At 42.6% G+C, this 18,268-nt stretch overlaps 1 protein-coding gene across 1 annotated transcript in view; it reads left to right on the top strand.

The window, feature by feature from the left end:
• LOC139630313 (collagen alpha-1(VII) chain-like) overlaps positions 1–18,268 on the top strand; it is a 54,241-nt gene that overhangs the window by 33,450 nt on the left and 2,523 nt on the right. The window contains exons 47-65 of the mRNA XM_071493620.1: positions 1,091–1,216; positions 1,303–1,365; positions 2,714–2,749; positions 3,569–3,694; positions 3,787–3,858; positions 4,420–4,455; positions 4,546–4,605; positions 4,725–4,769; positions 5,889–6,014; positions 6,101–6,163; positions 6,515–6,550; positions 7,196–7,321; positions 7,407–7,469; positions 7,652–7,768; positions 8,552–8,605; positions 8,822–8,875; positions 17,562–17,624; positions 17,704–17,766; positions 17,959–18,030. Coding sequence (XP_071349721.1) covers positions 1,091–1,216; positions 1,303–1,365; positions 2,714–2,749; positions 3,569–3,694; positions 3,787–3,858; positions 4,420–4,455; positions 4,546–4,605; positions 4,725–4,769; positions 5,889–6,014; positions 6,101–6,163; positions 6,515–6,550; positions 7,196–7,321; positions 7,407–7,469; positions 7,652–7,768; positions 8,552–8,605; positions 8,822–8,875; positions 17,562–17,624; positions 17,704–17,766; positions 17,959–18,030 — 1,401 coding nt within the window. The remainder of the gene's footprint in view (positions 1–1,090; positions 1,217–1,302; positions 1,366–2,713; positions 2,750–3,568; positions 3,695–3,786; positions 3,859–4,419; positions 4,456–4,545; positions 4,606–4,724; positions 4,770–5,888; positions 6,015–6,100; positions 6,164–6,514; positions 6,551–7,195; positions 7,322–7,406; positions 7,470–7,651; positions 7,769–8,551; positions 8,606–8,821; positions 8,876–17,561; positions 17,625–17,703; positions 17,767–17,958; positions 18,031–18,268) is intronic.

The following is an 18,268-nucleotide window of genomic DNA, read 5'->3' as shown; positions in this document are numbered from 1 at the left end:
GGAACACGACATACATCAACAGAGCCTTTCTACCAAAGCTTTCAGGATCTCTTCCAAGACTCTTTTTTCAAAATGCCTACTCCACCAGGAGGCAGTCTGTGTGGAGGCATAGAGACTTATTCTTGACAAGGACTCAACGCATTTCTTAGACTATTGACTGATTATACTGTTGGTCTTCCCTTACAGTTTTGCAACGTATTATTTCGAAGCAATTCTGAAGAAGTATCTGATCAACCTCTGATCACTGTTGAATCAGACTTTAAACCCTGATGAGTTATGACATGAATGCGATTTCAGCTTTGTTGTCTGACAAAACAAATCTTGCCAATGGGTAGAAACATGCATGGTTGTTTTTCTTATTGTGATGCCATATATAATGGAGCATGTGTGTGTTTGTGTGTTCTTCAGGGTCCTCCAGGGATTCATGGTGCTCAAGGAGAGAAGGTGAATACTACCAGTCCTTTTTCATTTTTACATGTTATTGTTTTTGTGTTTCAAATACATGGTCCGCACATGGTCATCAAACAGGCTGTGGGGTTTGCACTGTGTAGTTCCTAGATCAGCTGCTAGTTGTGTCTCCTGAGCTTTAAGCTCATATAAAGCATCTGATTGAAATGTTTTTCTCTCTAAGTTTTTTTTTTCCTTTTTTTGTCAGGAAGACAAAAAGATTTATTGTGTTGTGAGCAGGAGGAATATAGGAATACACACAGTGTTAATGAACTGTGACACTAGAAGTGACACAGCTTTAAAAAATCAACATGGTGAAACATATTGTGTTGATGTTTTGATTTTGTTGAATTTGGTACAAACGTTCACTTGGACTCAAGGATGAAGTGATTCGAATTTGCTGGTGAAAGGTCAAGATCACTGTGACCTTAAAACACATTTTTGACCATAACTCAAAAGTATATACTCTAATTAACTGCAACTGGAGTGGTTGGTGGAAGCATACAACTGCAAGGTGGTAATTCTAGATCATTTTGCCTGAAATGAAAACAAATCAATGTGACCATTATGAAAAAACATGTGTTGCAGGTAGAAAAGGGCCAGGGGTGCCACAGGGCAAAATCTAACTGTGCCTTCATTTCAGGGGGATTCAGGCCCTCAAGGTCCAGCTGGTCCTCCAGGACCACAGGGGAAGTCTGGTGACTCTGGGCAGCCTGGTCCAAGAGGAGAAAATGGACAACCAGGACCTTCAGGACCACAGGGAGAGAGGGTTGGTGGAGCTGCTGATGGTACAGTAATGTATGTGTTTCCAGCCTCCATCTCTTTGGTGTGATTTCAGCCAGTTTTCATTTTCAGGGACTTCAAGGCGATGCAGGCCGTGCAGGAAAAGATGGAACTCCTGGTCCTCCTGGACAAGCAGTGAGTTTAAGTTGTGTTTTTATTACACTGTGATAAGTAACAAGGCCTTGATTTTTGATCCTTCTGGACTTGTGAATAATTGTTTGATGACTGCTTTTAGGGAGATTTCTGAGAAATTCATTTCTTAGACTATTGACTAATTATACTGGAGGTCTTCCCTCAGAAGTATCTGATCGACCTCTGATCACTGTTGAATCAGACTTTAAACCCTGATGAGTTATGACATCAATGCAATTTCAGTTTTGTTGTCTGACAAAGCAAAACTTGCCAATGGGTAGAAACATGCATGGTTGTTTTTCTTATTGTGATGCCATATATAATGGAGCATGTGTGTGTCTGTGTGTTCTTCAGGGCCCTCCAGGGATTCGTGGTGCTCAAGGAGAGAAGGTGAATACTACCAGTCCTCTTTCATTTTTACATGTTATTGTTTTTGTTTTTCAAATACATGGTCCACACATGGTCATCAAACAGGCTGTGAGGTGTGGCACTGTGTAGTTCCTAGATCAGCTGCTAGTTGTGTCTCCTTAGCTTTAATCTCATATAAAGCATCTGATTAAAATGTTTTGCTATCTGTGTTTTGTTTTTTTTGTCAGGGAGACAAAAAGAGATTTATTGTTTTGTGAGCAGGAGGAACTCAAGGATAAAGTGATTAGAATGTGGTGGTCAAAGGTCAAAGGTCAAGGTCACTGTGACCTCATAACTCATTTTTTTGCCTCATCAATGCAACATCTCAGAAATGCTTTGAGGGTATCTCTACACAGTTGACACAAATGTTCACTTGGACTCAAAGATCAACTGATTAGGTCATGGTGGTCAAAGTCGAGGTCACTGTGACCATAACTCAAAAATTCATACTCTAATTAACTGCAACTGGAGTGGTTGGTGGAAGCATACATCAACAGAGCCTTTCTACCAAAGCTTTCAGGATCTCTTCCAAGACTCTTTTTTCAAAATGCCTACTCCACCAGGAGGCAGCCTGTGTGGAGGCATAGAGAGAAAAGAAGCTGAATAAAATTTAAAATTTGTAATATTTCCATGTATTTTTTATGGAAGAGCTATTCTTTACAAGGACTCAATGCGTTTCTCAGACTATTGACTGATTATACTGTTGGTCTTCCCTTTAGGTTTCGCAACGTATTATTTCGAAGCAATTTCTGAAAAAGTATCTGATCGACCTCTGATTACTGTTGAATCAGACTTTAAACCCTGATGAGTTATGACATCAATGCGATTTCAGTTTTGTTGTCTGACAAAGCAAAACCTGCCAAGGGGTAGAAACATGCATGGTTGTTTTTCTTATTGTGATGCCATATATAATGGAGCATGTGTGTGTTTGTGTGTTCTTCAGGGTCCTCCAGGGATTCGTGGTGCTCAAGGAGAGAAGGTGAATACTACCAGTCCTTTTTCATTTTTACATGTTATTGTTTTTGTTTTTCAAATACATGGTCCGCACATGGTCATCAAACAGGCTGTGGGGTGTGGCACTGTGTAGTTCCTATATCAGCTGCTAGTTGTGTCTCCTTAGCTTTAAGCTCATATAAAGCATCTGATTGAAATGTTTTGCCATCTCTGTTGTTTTTTTTTCTTTTTTTCTTTTCTATTTTTTTTTTTCAGGGAGACAAAAAGAGATTTATTGTGTTGTGAGCAGGAGGAATATATGAATACACACAATGTTAAAGCACTGTGATACTACAAGTGACACAGCTTTAAACAACTTAGCATGGTGAAACATATTGTGTTGATGTTTTGGTTTTTGTTGAATTTGGTACAAACGTTCACTTGGACTCATGGATAAAGTGATTAGAATTTGGACGTGAAAGGTCAAAGATCAAGGTCACTGTGACCTCAAAAGACTTTTCTTTCCCTTATGAATGCAACATCTCAGAAATGTCTTGAGGTTATCTCCACACATTTGACACAAATGTTCACTTGGACTCAAAGATTAACTGATTATGTCACGGTGATCAAAGGTCAAGGTCACTGTGACTGCACAAAACATGTTTTTGACCATAACTCAAAAATTCATACTCTGATTACCTGCAACTGGAGTGGTTGGTTGAAGCATACAACTGCAAGGTGGAAATTCCAGATCATTTTGCCTGAAATGAAAACAAATCAATGTGACCGTTATGAAAAAACGTGTTGCAGGGAGAAAAGGGCCAGGGATGCCACAGGGCAAAATCTAACTGTGACTGCATTTCAGGGGGATTCAGGCCCTCAAGGTCCAGCTGGTCCTCCAGGACCACAGGGGAAGTCTGGTGACTCTGGGCAGCCTGGTCCAAGAGGAGAAACTGGACAACCAGGACCTTCAGGACCACAGGGAGAGAGGGTTGGTGGAGCTGCTGATGATACAGTAATGTATGTGTTTCCAGCCTCCATCTCTTTGGTGTGATTTCAGCCAGTTTTCACTTTCATTTTCAGGGACTTCAAGGCGATGCAGGCCGTGCAGGAAAAGATGGAACTCCTGGTTCTCCTGGTCCTCCTGGACAAGCAGTGAGTTTAAGTTGTGGTTTTATTACACTGTGGTAACTAGCGAGGTTCAACCAAGAGTTATATGTTTCGCCTTGATTTTTGATCCTTCTGGACTTGTGAATAGTTGTTTGACGACTGCTTTTAGGGAGTTTTCTGAGTTGGGTTATGTAGTTGGGTTGAAGGTTTGATCTCTCTTACAATTTGAGTACCCTTGGTCAAAACATATTGTTGATGTTTGATGCTAGAAGAGGTAAATACAACCCCAACAGCAAAGAGACATTATAATTAGCCTTTTTTCAAATGGCAATACACTATTTCATTTTAATTTCATGAACTCAACAAACATAAAAAAAATTAGACAAGAATTGTGGGATGTCCAAAAGTTTGAGCAGTGCAGTATTAAGTCAGTACTCAGATACAAGGAACTTTTGCATACAACTGTATAAAAGATTTGTATTTTCAATAGTGTGTCCTGGTTAAATCAAGTTTTTAACAAAGGTAATCTGTCTGAGAGAGAGTTAGAGAGAAGAACAGGAAGAGATATAATTTAATATTTCATATAATCAATATGTTGTTTTCTAGGGTTCTCATGGTACCAACGGGATCAAAGGGGACAAGGTGAAGATCTCAGCCCACACATATTTTAGTCTACCTGCTCAAATGTTGACTGATCTTTTGGGAGGTTATATGTATCATTTTTGTTGCCAGGGAGAAGTAGGTGTTGGTGTCCCTGGTCCAAGAGGAGAGAGAGGAGATCCAGGGCCCAGAGTAAGACATTGGTTGCACTGCTGTATCAGTGAAGTTGTGATCTAATATGGACATGCCTCTGGAGGATAGAAACTAACACTGTCATGTTTGTGTGTCTTCTTTTGTCTGTCATGTTGCAGGGCGAGAAGGGTCATGTTGGCTTGAATGGGGAGAAAGGGCCAACAGTAAATATCAAGTGTTCATCCTTCATTCAGGAACACGACATACATCAACAGAGCCTTTCTACCAAAGCTTTCAGGATCTCTTCCAAGACTCTTTTTTCAAAATGCCTACTCCACCAGGAGGCAGCCTGTGTGGAGGCATAGAGACTTATTCTTGACAAGGACTCAACGCATTTCTTAGACTATTGACTGATTATACTGTTGGTCTTCCCTTACAGTTTTGCAACGTATTATTTCGAAGCAATTCTGAAGAAGTATCTGATCAACCTCTGATCACTGTTGAATCAGACTTTAAACCCTGATGAGTTATGACATGAATGCGATTTCAGCTTTGTTGTCTGACAAAACAAATCTTGCCAATGGGTAGAAACATGCATGGTTGTTTTTCTTATTGTGATGCCATATATAATGGAGCATGTGTGTGTTTGTGTGTTCTTCAGGGTCCTCCAGGGATTCATGGTGCTCAAGGAGAGAAGGTGAATACTACCAGTCCTTTTTCATTTTTACATGTTATTGTTTTTGTGTTTCAAATACATGGTCCGCACATGGTCATCAAACAGGCTGTGGGGTTTGCACTGTGTAGTTCCTAGATCAGCTGCTAGTTGTGTCTCCTGAGCTTTAAGCTCATATAAAGCATCTGATTGAAATGTTTTTCTCTCTAAGTTTTTTTTTTCCTTTTTTTGTCAGGAAGACAAAAAGATTTATTGTGTTGTGAGCAGGAGGAATATAGGAATACACACAGTGTTAATGAACTGTGACACTAGAAGTGACACAGCTTTAAAAAATCAACATGGTGAAACATATTGTGTTGATGTTTTGATTTTGTTGAATTTGGTACAAACGTTCACTTGGACTCAAGGATGAAGTGATTCGAATTTGCTGGTGAAAGGTCAAGATCACTGTGACCTTAAAACACATTTTTGACCATAACTCAAAAGTATATACTCTAATTAACTGCAACTGGAGTGGTTGGTGGAAGCATACAACTGCAAGGTGGTAATTCTAGATCATTTTGCCTGAAATGAAAACAAATCAATGTGACCATTATGAAAAAACATGTGTTGCAGGTAGAAAAGGGCCAGGGGTGCCACAGGGCAAAATCTAACTGTGCCTTCATTTCAGGGGGATTCAGGCCCTCAAGGTCCAGCTGGTCCTCCAGGACCACAGGGGAAGTCTGGTGACTCTGGGCAGCCTGGTCCAAGAGGAGAAAATGGACAACCAGGACCTTCAGGACCACAGGGAGAGAGGGTTGGTGGAGCTGCTGATGGTACAGTAATGTATGTGTTTCCAGCCTCCATCTCTTTGGTGTGATTTCAGCCAGTTTTCATTTTCAGGGACTTCAAGGCGATGCAGGCCGTGCAGGAAAAGATGGAACTCCTGGTCCTCCTGGACAAGCAGTGAGTTTAAGTTGTGTTTTTATTACACTGTGATAAGTAACAAGGCCTTGATTTTTGATCCTTCTGGACTTGTGAATAATTGTTTGATGACTGCTTTTAGGGAGATTTCTGAGAAATTCATTTCTTAGACTATTGACTAATTATACTGGAGGTCTTCCCTCAGAAGTATCTGATCGACCTCTGATCACTGTTGAATCAGACTTTAAACCCTGATGAGTTATGACATCAATGCAATTTCAGTTTTGTTGTCTGACAAAGCAAAACTTGCCAATGGGTAGAAACATGCATGGTTGTTTTTCTTATTGTGATGCCATATATAATGGAGCATGTGTGTGTCTGTGTGTTCTTCAGGGCCCTCCAGGGATTCGTGGTGCTCAAGGAGAGAAGGTGAATACTACCAGTCCTCTTTCATTTTTACATGTTATTGTTTTTGTTTTTCAAATACATGGTCCACACATGGTCATCAAACAGGCTGTGAGGTGTGGCACTGTGTAGTTCCTAGATCAGCTGCTAGTTGTGTCTCCTTAGCTTTAATCTCATATAAAGCATCTGATTAAAATGTTTTGCTATCTGTGTTTTGTTTTTTTTGTCAGGGAGACAAAAAGAGATTTATTGTTTTGTGAGCAGGAGGAACTCAAGGATAAAGTGATTAGAATGTGGTGGTCAAAGGTCAAAGGTCAAGGTCACTGTGACCTCATAACTCATTTTTTTGCCTCATCAATGCAACATCTCAGAAATGCTTTGAGGGTATCTCTACACAGTTGACACAAATGTTCACTTGGACTCAAAGATCAACTGATTAGGTCATGGTGGTCAAAGTCGAGGTCACTGTGACCATAACTCAAAAATTCATACTCTAATTAACTGCAGCTGGAGTGGTTGGTGGAAGCATACAACTGCAAGGTGGTAATTCTAGATCATTTAGCCTGATATGAAAACAAATCAATGTGACTGTTATGAAAAAACATGTGTTGCAGGTAGAAAAGGGCCAGGGGTGCCACAGGCCAAAATCTAACTGTGCCTTCATTTCAGGGGGATTCAGGCCCTCAAGGTCCAGCTGGTCCTCCAGGACCACAGGGGAAGTCTGGTGACTCTGGGCAGCCTGGTCTGAGAGGAGAAACTGGACAACCAGGACCTTCAGGACCACGAGGGGAGAGGGTCGGTGGAGCTGCTGATGATAAAGTAATGTGTGCTTTCACATGTCTCTGAATGTGAAATCTAACTGCTTTTTTTGTCTATGTAGGGGGACCGTGGCTTTGATGGGGTTGCAGGACCCAAAGGATCTCAGGGGGAGAAAGGTGAAAGGGTGAGTGTATAACTTTAACTTCTTTAGTACTGTATAAATAGGTCTAAAACTGACTTCTTGATAATCAGGCTAAGCACTGTACCTAGTCTTCATATTCTGCATGTGCTGTCAAAAGCACAGCATCACTCATCCTCACAGTCAACAGTCACAGTCTCAATTAACAGTCTCTGTACTTAATGTAGGGTCCTCCTGCTGTGCCAGGCCCTCCTGGTCCCAGAGGAGTGGATGGGCCCACTGGCCAGACTGGCACTCAGGGCATGGCTGGTCCAATAGGCCCTAAGGGGCTCCAGGGACAGAAGGTGACTATTCATACTTTGGCTTCATGATGGCTAAAGAACAGTAAGTATAACAACTACTATAACGACGATGATATCAGCATCTACACTGGTGAACAATCATGTTCTGTTAACAGTGACGTCAAGTACGAGCTGTGTGCTCCAGTTATGTTAAAGTAAAACACAAAACACTTGCCTGTTGAATATGATGTGTTGACGTCAGCCGGATGGTCTTCTTACCTTGTCAGGCACTAGGTCCATGCCTGCTACTGGAGCTGCTGTAGCAGGCTGGCATATAGGAGCGGTGCTTGGTGTATTGACCCAGTGATGTTATTATTAAGGAGCAGAGCACAGGTTCTGCCTGCCTGTTATTTTTCAAATCACTTTGATCACAACAATATTGTTCATTGTCGTTATAGTTGTGTTGTAGAATGATCACAATTTTTCAAACAATATATTCATAGTTATCTATATAGTTTTTGGTGTGGACTGCCCGTAATTCTTTGGTCTTTGGTCATGCTTTATCTATGGGGGTAGAGGTCCGCTGAAAGGAAGACACTAGCAAGTGGGTGCAGCATCATTATGATTTGATGGTGTGTCATATCCGCTGCTGTTGGGAACGAAATGGTTCATGTTCACTGTGCATGGAAGTGCTTGTTCATGCACATGGTGATTCAGGCTGAGTGGCAGGTGAAAGGACTGTCTGTATATGGATGAGCTCTGTCTAATTGGTTTAGTGCATTTTGTCCCTTTGTAACTCACAGGCCTCTTCATGTCTCTTTCAATGATGAATGTTTGTGTTTCCAGGGGGACAGAGGATCCAAAGGGGATTGTGGAAATACTGGACTCAAAGGAAAGAAGGTGAGATTTTGACAGAGAAAATTGGGATATGGAAGGAGGAACAGGACAAGAAAAGAATGAAAAAAATGTATAGTGAAAATTTCATGCTTTGGGGTTTCTATTATTTAATGAACAAACAAACAGAAGCAGCTGGTGGTATGTGAGTCATAATTTGTATGTATGAGTCATGTTTTGCGTGGTAAGTAAAATGAAATAAACAAATTTCTTTGTGTTCAGGGGGATGCTGGTATTCATGCAACATCAGGTCTACCAGGAAGAAAAGGTGAACAGGTATGACTCATGTTGGGCATTGATAGGTTATCAATTATTGGCATCAGAAATTAACAAAATAGTAATATTAAAATTATTGATTATTAATTAAAGATTATTTAGTTTTAGTTTGGAATTAATGTTCCACAGGGCACCATCCTTAAACAGGAGATTAGCCAATACTGATGCAAATTATCGGTTTGGAACTCCATCCATTAGCTATACTGCTTATCCTTATAGGTTTGCGGGGGGATTGGAGCCAGTCTCAGCAGACATTAGGTGAGGTACACCCTGGACAGGCTGCCAGTCTATCACAGGGCTGAAACAGACAAACAAACAAATAGTCATCTTCACATTCACACCTACGGGCAATTTAGAACTTCCAATCAGCCTAATGTGCATGTCTTGTCTCATGAGCTGCATGCAAGATCTAGTACTAGGATGTTGATGTAGTGAATTGGGCAATGGTAGGTGAGAATATGTTGTGGCTATTTACAAATACGGCTATACAACTAAATGATAAGGTACCACTACTACTACTACGAATGACATCTGATGATTGAATATTCTTTTATCTCAATATCAACCAGACTCAGGTTGATCTTTGCAGAGGCATCATCCATTATCAACCGATAGTTCTGCCAGTGTCTCTCAGTGGCTTCAGCTTCACTGAAGTCTGATGCTCACTCGTGATTTCTTGGTTGGCTTCTTTGCAGCAGTCATGGGCAGATCATGTTATCTGCCTGCATCTCTTGCAGATTGATGTGAGATAACAAAGTACTCTAATAACAGAACTTAACTTTAGGCCCAACTTTAGAGAATAGTGGCGTTAACCAGATGACTATTTTTTCAAAAATCTTCCCAAAAAAATGAAATTGTGAACATAATTTGAAAGTTACAAAACTTCTGCTGCTTGGTTCAGTTGGTTTGACTTGGCTTAAAAAATAATAGGTCACACATGTAGACAAAGAAAAAGTTACTGGGAGCATGTGGCAGAAGAAAGTCAAAGGACACGCTGACAAAAATCATCAAGTGCAAAAAAGATGCAACAGTCTAGCACAGGGGTCGGCAACCCGAGGCTCCAGAGCTGCATGTGGCTCTTTCATTCTTTTGCTGTGGCTCTCTGTGACTTCCGAAAATATGAGTGTTGCGACTGACGGGGCCACAAAAACCACACGTTTGCAGGTTTACTCGAGTACCGGACTCCTTTTACTGGTGTCGCAGCTTTAGGTTTGCACAAGAATACAGAAACATTGCAGCAATGGAGGTGTCAGCCTTCAGCCCACCTTTCACCCCGAGGGTGGCAGCATAATTGTCTCCATAGGAAGGCATGCAACTTGACCTACCGCTGCTGACTCGAGCCTGCCCCATTGCATTGTGGGCCACGCAGCCAGTACTTAGGCAGATTAATTTGCGTTCACTGCTGACGACACTGGTTTACCAGTATGCTTGATATGTGGTGAGAAATTGGCAAACAACAAAAAGTCAAATGTTGCAAGACATTTCCAGAATAAACATTCAGCCTTTGCTGAAAAATATCCAGAAGGAGATCAGAGAAAAAAGGCCGTTTCTGAACTGATGCAGAAGACTGATCTGAGCAAAATCATTTCAAGAAGTGGATGAAGTCTGAAAATTCAACTACATATGCTAGTTTTGTGGCCGCTCAGGAAATAGTCAGGCACGGGAAGCCGTTCACAGATAGCGAATATATAAAAGAATCATTTGTTAAGATTTCAGAACATCTATTCTCGGACTTCAAAAACAAGAGTGAAATTGTGCAGAAAATCAGAGATATGCCTCTTTCTGTGAAGACTGTCAAAGACAGAACCATAAAAATAGCAGAAAACATCACCAGAGAGCAAATTAATGACATCAATTTGGCTTTGGCGCACTCAATCGCCTGTGATGAGTCCAAAGACAAAGGTGATATTGAACAAATAGCGCTGTTCTGCCGATATGTGAACTCTGCTGGGCCACACGAAGAACTGATTGAGTTGACATTTCACTGCATCCTGCATCAAGAGGCATTATGCACTCAAACTTTCCCTCCAGAATGCACAGAAGTAATGAACATTGTCATTCAGATTGTCAACAAAATAATGGCAAAGGGTTTAAATCACTGTCAGTTACATTTGTTACTGGACGAGGTGGACAGCACGTATTCTGATCTCCTGCTGCACAACAAAGTCTGGTGCCTGTCCAGAGGGGAGGTGCTGAAGCGCTTTGTCGTGTCTAGAAGAGGTGAAAACTTTCCTGGGCAGTAAAGGGCTCACATTTCCTGAGCTGGAACAGCCAGAGTGGCTGGAAAAGCCACCACTCTTCAGGGGAAAGGAGGCACAGCCCTGCACATGCTGGAGGAGCTTTTGGCATTCGAGCACAAGTTGACAGTGTTTGCCAGAGATTTACAGCGAGGTACACTGTGTCACTTCCCCTCTTTGAAGGAGTTCAAGCAAGCTCACAATATCAATTCGGAGTATTTGCAGTCTGCAATCACTGCAATGCAAACATCGTTTGGGGAACGATTCTCTGAGTTTAGAGAGGAAAAACACAAATTGTCCTTTCCTGTCACTCCCCTGACCATCAAAACATCGCTCACGCCTCACAGACGACAGCGTACAATCTTGTCTAAAGATGAAGGTGACGTCTTACCGCCCTGATGTCCAGACACTGTGTGCTGAGGTTCAGGAGCAAAAGTTGCATTAACCAGGTAAAATAAATAATTAGCTATTATTTTGCAAATATATATTTTACATTGATCAGTGAAACAGACCTTTTTTTATTCAGGTCAACAGCTGACTGCATGCTCCATACGTGCGATACAATGATGACACAGAAGCAGACGGTGTTTTTCGTTTGCTGCCGTCTGTCTGCAGGCCTGCGTTGGGGTTGGAAGGGGTTGGGGATGCCTAGAGCCAGATTGTATCTGACTCACTGGATGCACCTGGGGTTCGTTCTGGCCCAGTGGCGGAACCCGAAGTTTGCTGCTGTTTCATGTTCACGAGGAGGACTCAAACAGATATTCAAATGTTCAAAATGTTCAAAATGTTTTTTGTTGCATGCAAAAATAAAATTTCATTTTCTCTCATATTGACGGGCAGGAGGTACTCCAATCTTCTGGGTAAGAAGACTTGTTGGTGTGAGAATGAGTGGAGATTCCGGATCACTTGATACTGGAACCAGTGGGCGTGCATTCGTGATTGCAGCTACTTCTGCCATGAATGTAGTTTGGACCTCATGAGTAAAGCAATGACACCCAACATGTGCCAGCAGAGAGTCCAAAATTTGTTGGGCAACCCCAATCATTCACTCCCAACCTCCCCCCATATGTGAAACGTGTGGGGGATTGAACACCTCGATACACCCACTGTCTTTAAGGAACCCTTTGATGGTTGGTTCAGTGGAGTCTTTTGTATTGATTCCAAGCACTTTGCAGGCACCAACAAAATTTGTGCTGCAGTCAGACCTTAGCTGTTTCACAGGGCCTCTGACAGAAAAGAATCTGCAAGGAGCGTCGATAAAACCTGATGTGTCCATAGACTCTATCACCTCTAGATGGACAGCTCTAGTGCTCATGCAGTTGAACATCACCGCCAACCTTTTACTGCTTGCGAGTCCCCCTCAAGTGTGGCGTGAAGTGACCATCCATGGCCCAAACACATCAACCCCAACATAGGAGAAAGGTGGCTCAGCGCTCAAGTGCTCTGCTGGTAAGTCTAACATGATCTGATTTCATGTTGTCCCCCTGAACCTGTGACACTTCACACATGAATGAATGAGACTACATATTTGTTGTTTCCCACCGAGGATCCAAAATCCAGCGGACCTTAAGGCTCCTTCGGTAAAGTGACGTCCCTGATGCTGAACTGTTTCATGTATCAGATCACCAGGTCAGTAACATGATGTTGCTGGGACATGATGAGGGGGTTCCTTTCTTCACTTTGAAGGTCTAACCCTAAGTAAGCCTGTATTGTCAAGGTAGAGTGAGAGTTTCACAAGAGGACTCTTTTTAAAGAGATATTTCCCAACTTTGATGAGTTTTAGCGCTTCTGGAAAGGTTTCATGTTGAACAGCCCTTATGATCACCATCTTGGCCTGCTCAAAATCGGAGACTGAGACTTCATCACACATATGCCAGCCCTTGCAAGTGCCACTGGCCCCCTCTGGTGTGAAGCTGTTCAAGTTATTGCTGTTCAAGTGGAGTGTGAAGGTTCAATATCTAAAACTGCTGCACACAACACAGCCTAGGAATGGTTGGCTCAGGCTTTGGCACAAGTTTGGCTCGACCAAACACAAATGAGACCTCGACCCTGCTTTCACTGTTGACCTTTAAATAAGCCACAGCAGCTATGGCCTTTGTTGAAGCATCAAAGACTATAACCTCCTTGTGTAGAGCTTCTGAAAGAGAAAAGGTGGTGTACAGTCTTGGGATTTTTATGTGTTCAAGGTGTTTCACAGAGTCTTTCCACTCTTGTCATTCTCTGCGTTTGGCCTCTGGAAGTGGTTTGTCCTATTCACAGGATTCACTGGTAAGTGCTCTCAACAATGCTCGACCCTGTATACTCACTGGAACTGCAAACCCAAGAGGGACAAAGAGGCTGTTGATGGTAGACAAACCTCCTGTTCGAGTATATGGTTTCTCTGTTTTTGACACTTGAAATGTGAATGTCTCATTAGTAATGTCCCAACTCACCCCCAAGCTTCTCTGCATAGGTGGAAACTCAGTGCTGAAGTCTAAATCCTTCAAACCACTTGCAAGGTCCTCACCTCAGGACTGTTGGAGGTGATCTTGTGTAGCTTCAAGGCAGCAAGTAACTCTTGAGTCCCTTCAAGAAGAGAGATGGCTTCATCAGTGGTGGGAACTGACTTAAGGCCGTTGTCGACATAGAAATGTCTCTACACAAAACATCTGGCATCTTGACTTTTCTTCGTCTCTGACTGACATGCTGCCTTTCTGAGGCCAAATAGTGCGATGGCTGGAGAAGGACTATTGCCGAACACATGAACTCTTATCCTATATTCCACTATGTCTTTCTCTGGGTCATTGTCATGGTACCAGGGGAAGCAAAGGAAGTTCCTGTGTTTGTCACATACGAGAAAGCAGTGGAACATTTGTTGGATGTTTGCAGTTATTGCCACAGTCTCCTCTTTGAAATGGACAAGCACCCCTACCAGACTGTTATTCATGTTTGGTCCCGTGAGCAGCACGTCCTTCACTTACACTCCCTGGTATCTTGTGCTGGAATCAAACACCACCCTTACGTTGCCTGGCTTCTATGGGTGGTACACACCAAAGAACGGAAGGTACCAACATTCCTCGTCCATCTTTAAAGGTGGAGTTGGCTCTGCGTGACCCCTTTCAAACAGCCCCTGCATGAAGTCCATGAAATGTTTGTTCATCTCTGGCTGCCTTTTCAGAGTGCAACGTAAAGAATTTAAGCAGGAGGCCACTAGTGCTTCGTTGTTAGGGAGTCGACATCTTGGTGAGCGGAAGGGGAGTGGAGCCACCCAACTATTTGAATCATCCTGACAGAAGCCTCCCTCCATAATCTGTAAGAAGGCCTGGTCCTCATGAGATGGTGCCAGTTTTTCATCATTCTCACTTTGCTGAAAAATTGAGCTCCGGATTGTATTCCGATTGTAAAGAGCTATGCATATTCCATGGTTGGTGGTGAGGCTGAAATTGGGTCCTTGACTTTGAAGCTATTCTGACAAGATGAAAAGCGGCTTGGACGGCCATTTTCTAAAACGTTCATCCTGTAGGCACCCACTGATGGGGGCTTGTGGGCCCCACCGAGACAGACCTCACCCACTATGAACCATCCTAAGGCTAGCTTCTGGGCGAATGGAGTGTTGACAGGACCATTGAACTGCTCCTGTACCTTGTGTGCTTGAATAATATCACATCCAAGTAATAAGAGGGGGTCAGCTTTGGGGTCGAGTGGGGGAATCTTTCCTCCTATACGCTTGAGGTGAGCATGAGCAAACTTGGAGGTTGGAATTTCAGACCAATTGTCTGGTAATGTGTTGCACTCAAAGAGTTGGCAGTTGCAAGCTGGACTGCGCATCAGCTGACTCTGTAATAAAGTCACTTGCTCTGCAACCTGTGGTTTGACACACTCCAGTTCATGTCTTGAGTGTGTACGGAGCTGAATTGTCCATTGAGATGTTGATGGCATCTAAAAGGGAAGATCTTGCCAACAACCTATTGCTTTGGTCGTCCATGATAGCATAAGCCTTGATTCTCTTATCAGGCTGTCCTTTTGGATATACACTAACTAGGCATATTTTAGTGCAGGAGCACTCCCCAACTTGATTTCCACACACCTGAGTACATGTGGTGGTGGCGTCCTCTGTGACTGTGCCCATGCTTTGGTCCCTGCCATGGCCTGAGGAGGTAACATTTGGTGATAACCATGGTGCTATGCTTTTCACTGTTGCACTCTGAGCGCTTGATTTCTGCCTTGCAGGTCCCTGCTTGGTGACTGGATGAATCACAACACCTGAAGCAAATATTTTTCTCCTTGAGTAATGTTCATCTAAAGGTTTCTCTCTGAAGCCCTTGCACTTCTTTAGGGGATGTGGTTTCATCTGGATAGGGCACTGTTTGTTAGGAGCTTCAGAAGAGGTGTTTGAGCTTTCTTTGTGTGCTGTTCTATCTACTTCTATTTTGTGTACTGCAAGTAAAGCTTTTGGCCTACCATGCCTACCTGGCCTTCTTCCTTAGCTGGGAGAGATGTGGATGTGGATGGACTTCCTGCCTTGAAACTGGGATCATTTCTCATTCTTGCCTCATCCCTGATGAAGCTGCAGAAGAAAGGAAATGGTGGAAAGCTGACACGATATCTCTGTTTATATTTAGTCCCCTCTGACATCTATTTGTCTTGAAGGTAAATATGCAGTTTTTCAACAACCAGGGCAATGCCATGAACAGTGTCAGTACAGTAAGCCTGGTAGGAAGCCATCTTCCTTAGCTGCCTCTACTTCTGAGAGGAGGCCCCTCTAGCTCTCGAAGCTTGTATGCATCTCTATTAGAGACCTTCAGAAAATGTTAAAGTTCTTCCAAGAGAGCTTTTCTCTATAGCTTGAGGCATACTGTAACATTCCAGACTTTGTTCAGGCCCACCATGGGGTCATTGATATGGACTGAACGAATGCGCTGGCGTGCCTGGAAGACTCATTACCAAGCCAGCGTGTCAGCAAATCTAGTTCTTCACAGGGCTCTTAACTTAATCCTTTAATAGTGTTTTTGAATGAGGCCCTCCATGCCCAGTAATCTTCTGGTTTATCACTGAATTTAGTTTGACCTTCTGTGACTAAATCTCTCTTTGCCAGGTTTCTTGCAAGATCAACAAACTCACTCCCCTGTGAAGCTGCATGTGATCTATGCTGGGGTGGTGAGATCCCTGCGATAGCAGTATTATATTAGTGGGCTACTCTAGGACTCATAAAGTTGGTGATTGTGGAACGCTGAAAACCAGTGGGTGTGTTATCAGCCAAGGGTATGGCAGCGCTGAGATGAGCTGCTCTCTGTGGGCCATGACTGTCAAGCGTTCTAGGGCTAGGAGCAGGGCCCCTCTGTGTGGGTGGTTTGTCCCGTGCAAAGTATTTTTTGTCCTTTTCCAACTGTTCTGATACAATGATAAGCTGTTTCTCACTTACTGGCTCTTCATTAGCTGTGGTGAGTGGCACGTCGCTCTGAAGTTCTATTTCCGCTGCAGCAGCTTCAAACACATTGGCTACAGCAAGTGCTGCTTCTGCCTCTTGTTCTTGTTTCAGAGCCTCTACAGTGGCTGCTAAGTGTGTTTCTTCAACTTTCAGTTGAGCTTGTCTTACTTGAACTCAACTTCTTTGCATGCAAATGTGGCCCTGGTGCGAGCAGCTCCCGCCTTTGCACGGCTCTCCTCTACTGCAATGCTGGTGGTTGACATTGTGCTTCTGCAAATATCTCTGCTTTGCTGTTGTTTGGTGGTCTTTGCTTCTTATTGATGAGCCTTTTTCACTATTCTGCCCTCACTGCTTCCCAAATGCAGCTATGCAGATAGCTAACTCTTCCATTGACAACACATGCTGATCAACAGAGTGAAAACTGAAACATAGAAATGAATTGCAGCAGTAAAAATATCCTTAATGTTTGCACACATGAGTGTCAATTTTAACAGTGCAAACAGTCTGTAAACAAAGTACTTCAGAGGTACAGCTGTGTACCAAAATCAGTCAGTGTATCACTGCCAAGAGCAACAAAGCTAAGTAGCAGGCTAGCAGGCTTACACTAGCATGCTAATGCCAGCACGCTAATGCCAGCACGCCAAGCTAGCACTGTGATGCTATCAACAAACTTAAGGAGTCTTATTTAGCATTTTTATACAGCAAAACATCTACAACAAACTGTCAACACAAACCCAAAACCTATAGTGCATCTTAATGATATTGTAACCCACAGGCTGTGCTCAGCATTAGCAAAGAGAGCTGCATACATCATATGAGTGGCAGAAATGATGCAAACAACCGCAAAACACTGACTTTCTACATCTTACGCATTTCCAGTTAAAACAATATACATTTACAAATTATCTGCCAAAAATAACCCTTTTTTTCTTCTTGAACTAAATATTGCTTTTAAATGTGCAGGAAGCAGAACACATGGTGTATTACATGTATTTGTGCATTTCTCAAATATTGATCATCATCGGACATGCTCTCTTTCCAGGGGGATGTTGGACATCCTGGGGCCCCTGGAACCCCTGGAAAAGAGGGGCTAGTTGGCCCCAAGGTATGTACTGTATTATAACAAACATTGTACAATAATGTCTCTCTATGTGAAATCTAACTGCTTTTCTTTGCCTGCTTAGGGTGACCGTGGTTTTGTTGGGGTTACAGGACCCAAAGGAGCTCAGGGAGAGAGAGGTGAAAGGGTGAATGTATAACTTTAACTTCTTTAGCACTGCATACATACAGGTAACCTCTTGATAATCATACTATGCATTGTACCTAATCTTCTTATTCTCCAAGTGCTTTCAGAAGCACAAGAACAGCATCACTCATCCTCACAACCACAAGAAAACCGCGAGATTCATAATAATTAACAGTCTCTGTGCTTCATGTAGGGTCTGTCTGGTGTACCTGGTCCCAGGGGACTGGATGGTGCGAAAGGCCCTGAGGGGATCCAGGGACAGAAGGTAACAATTCACACTTTATGATGGATAATTATAAACTTTGCTCATGCTTTATCTGGTTTTAAAAAGCACTAGAGAAATAAAGTTTGTTATTATTGTTATTGTTATTGTTATTATTGTAGAGGTCTATTGAAGGGAAGATGATGATGATGTAAGACTGATATGAAAATAATACAGACTTTTTGTGTTTCTCTTAGTTTGTTCTTTTCTTTCTTCTTTGATTACTGTGTATTGCTTCATG

This window comes from Trachinotus anak, unplaced genomic scaffold (assembly GCF_046630095.1).
Source record: "Trachinotus anak isolate AG129_WGS33_773 ecotype Australia unplaced genomic scaffold, CSIRO_AGI_Tana_v1 ptg000013l, whole genome shotgun sequence".
Taxonomy (NCBI): domain Eukaryota; kingdom Metazoa; phylum Chordata; class Actinopteri; order Carangiformes; family Carangidae; genus Trachinotus; species Trachinotus anak.
This window is presented reverse-complemented; position numbering and strand designations above follow the sequence as displayed.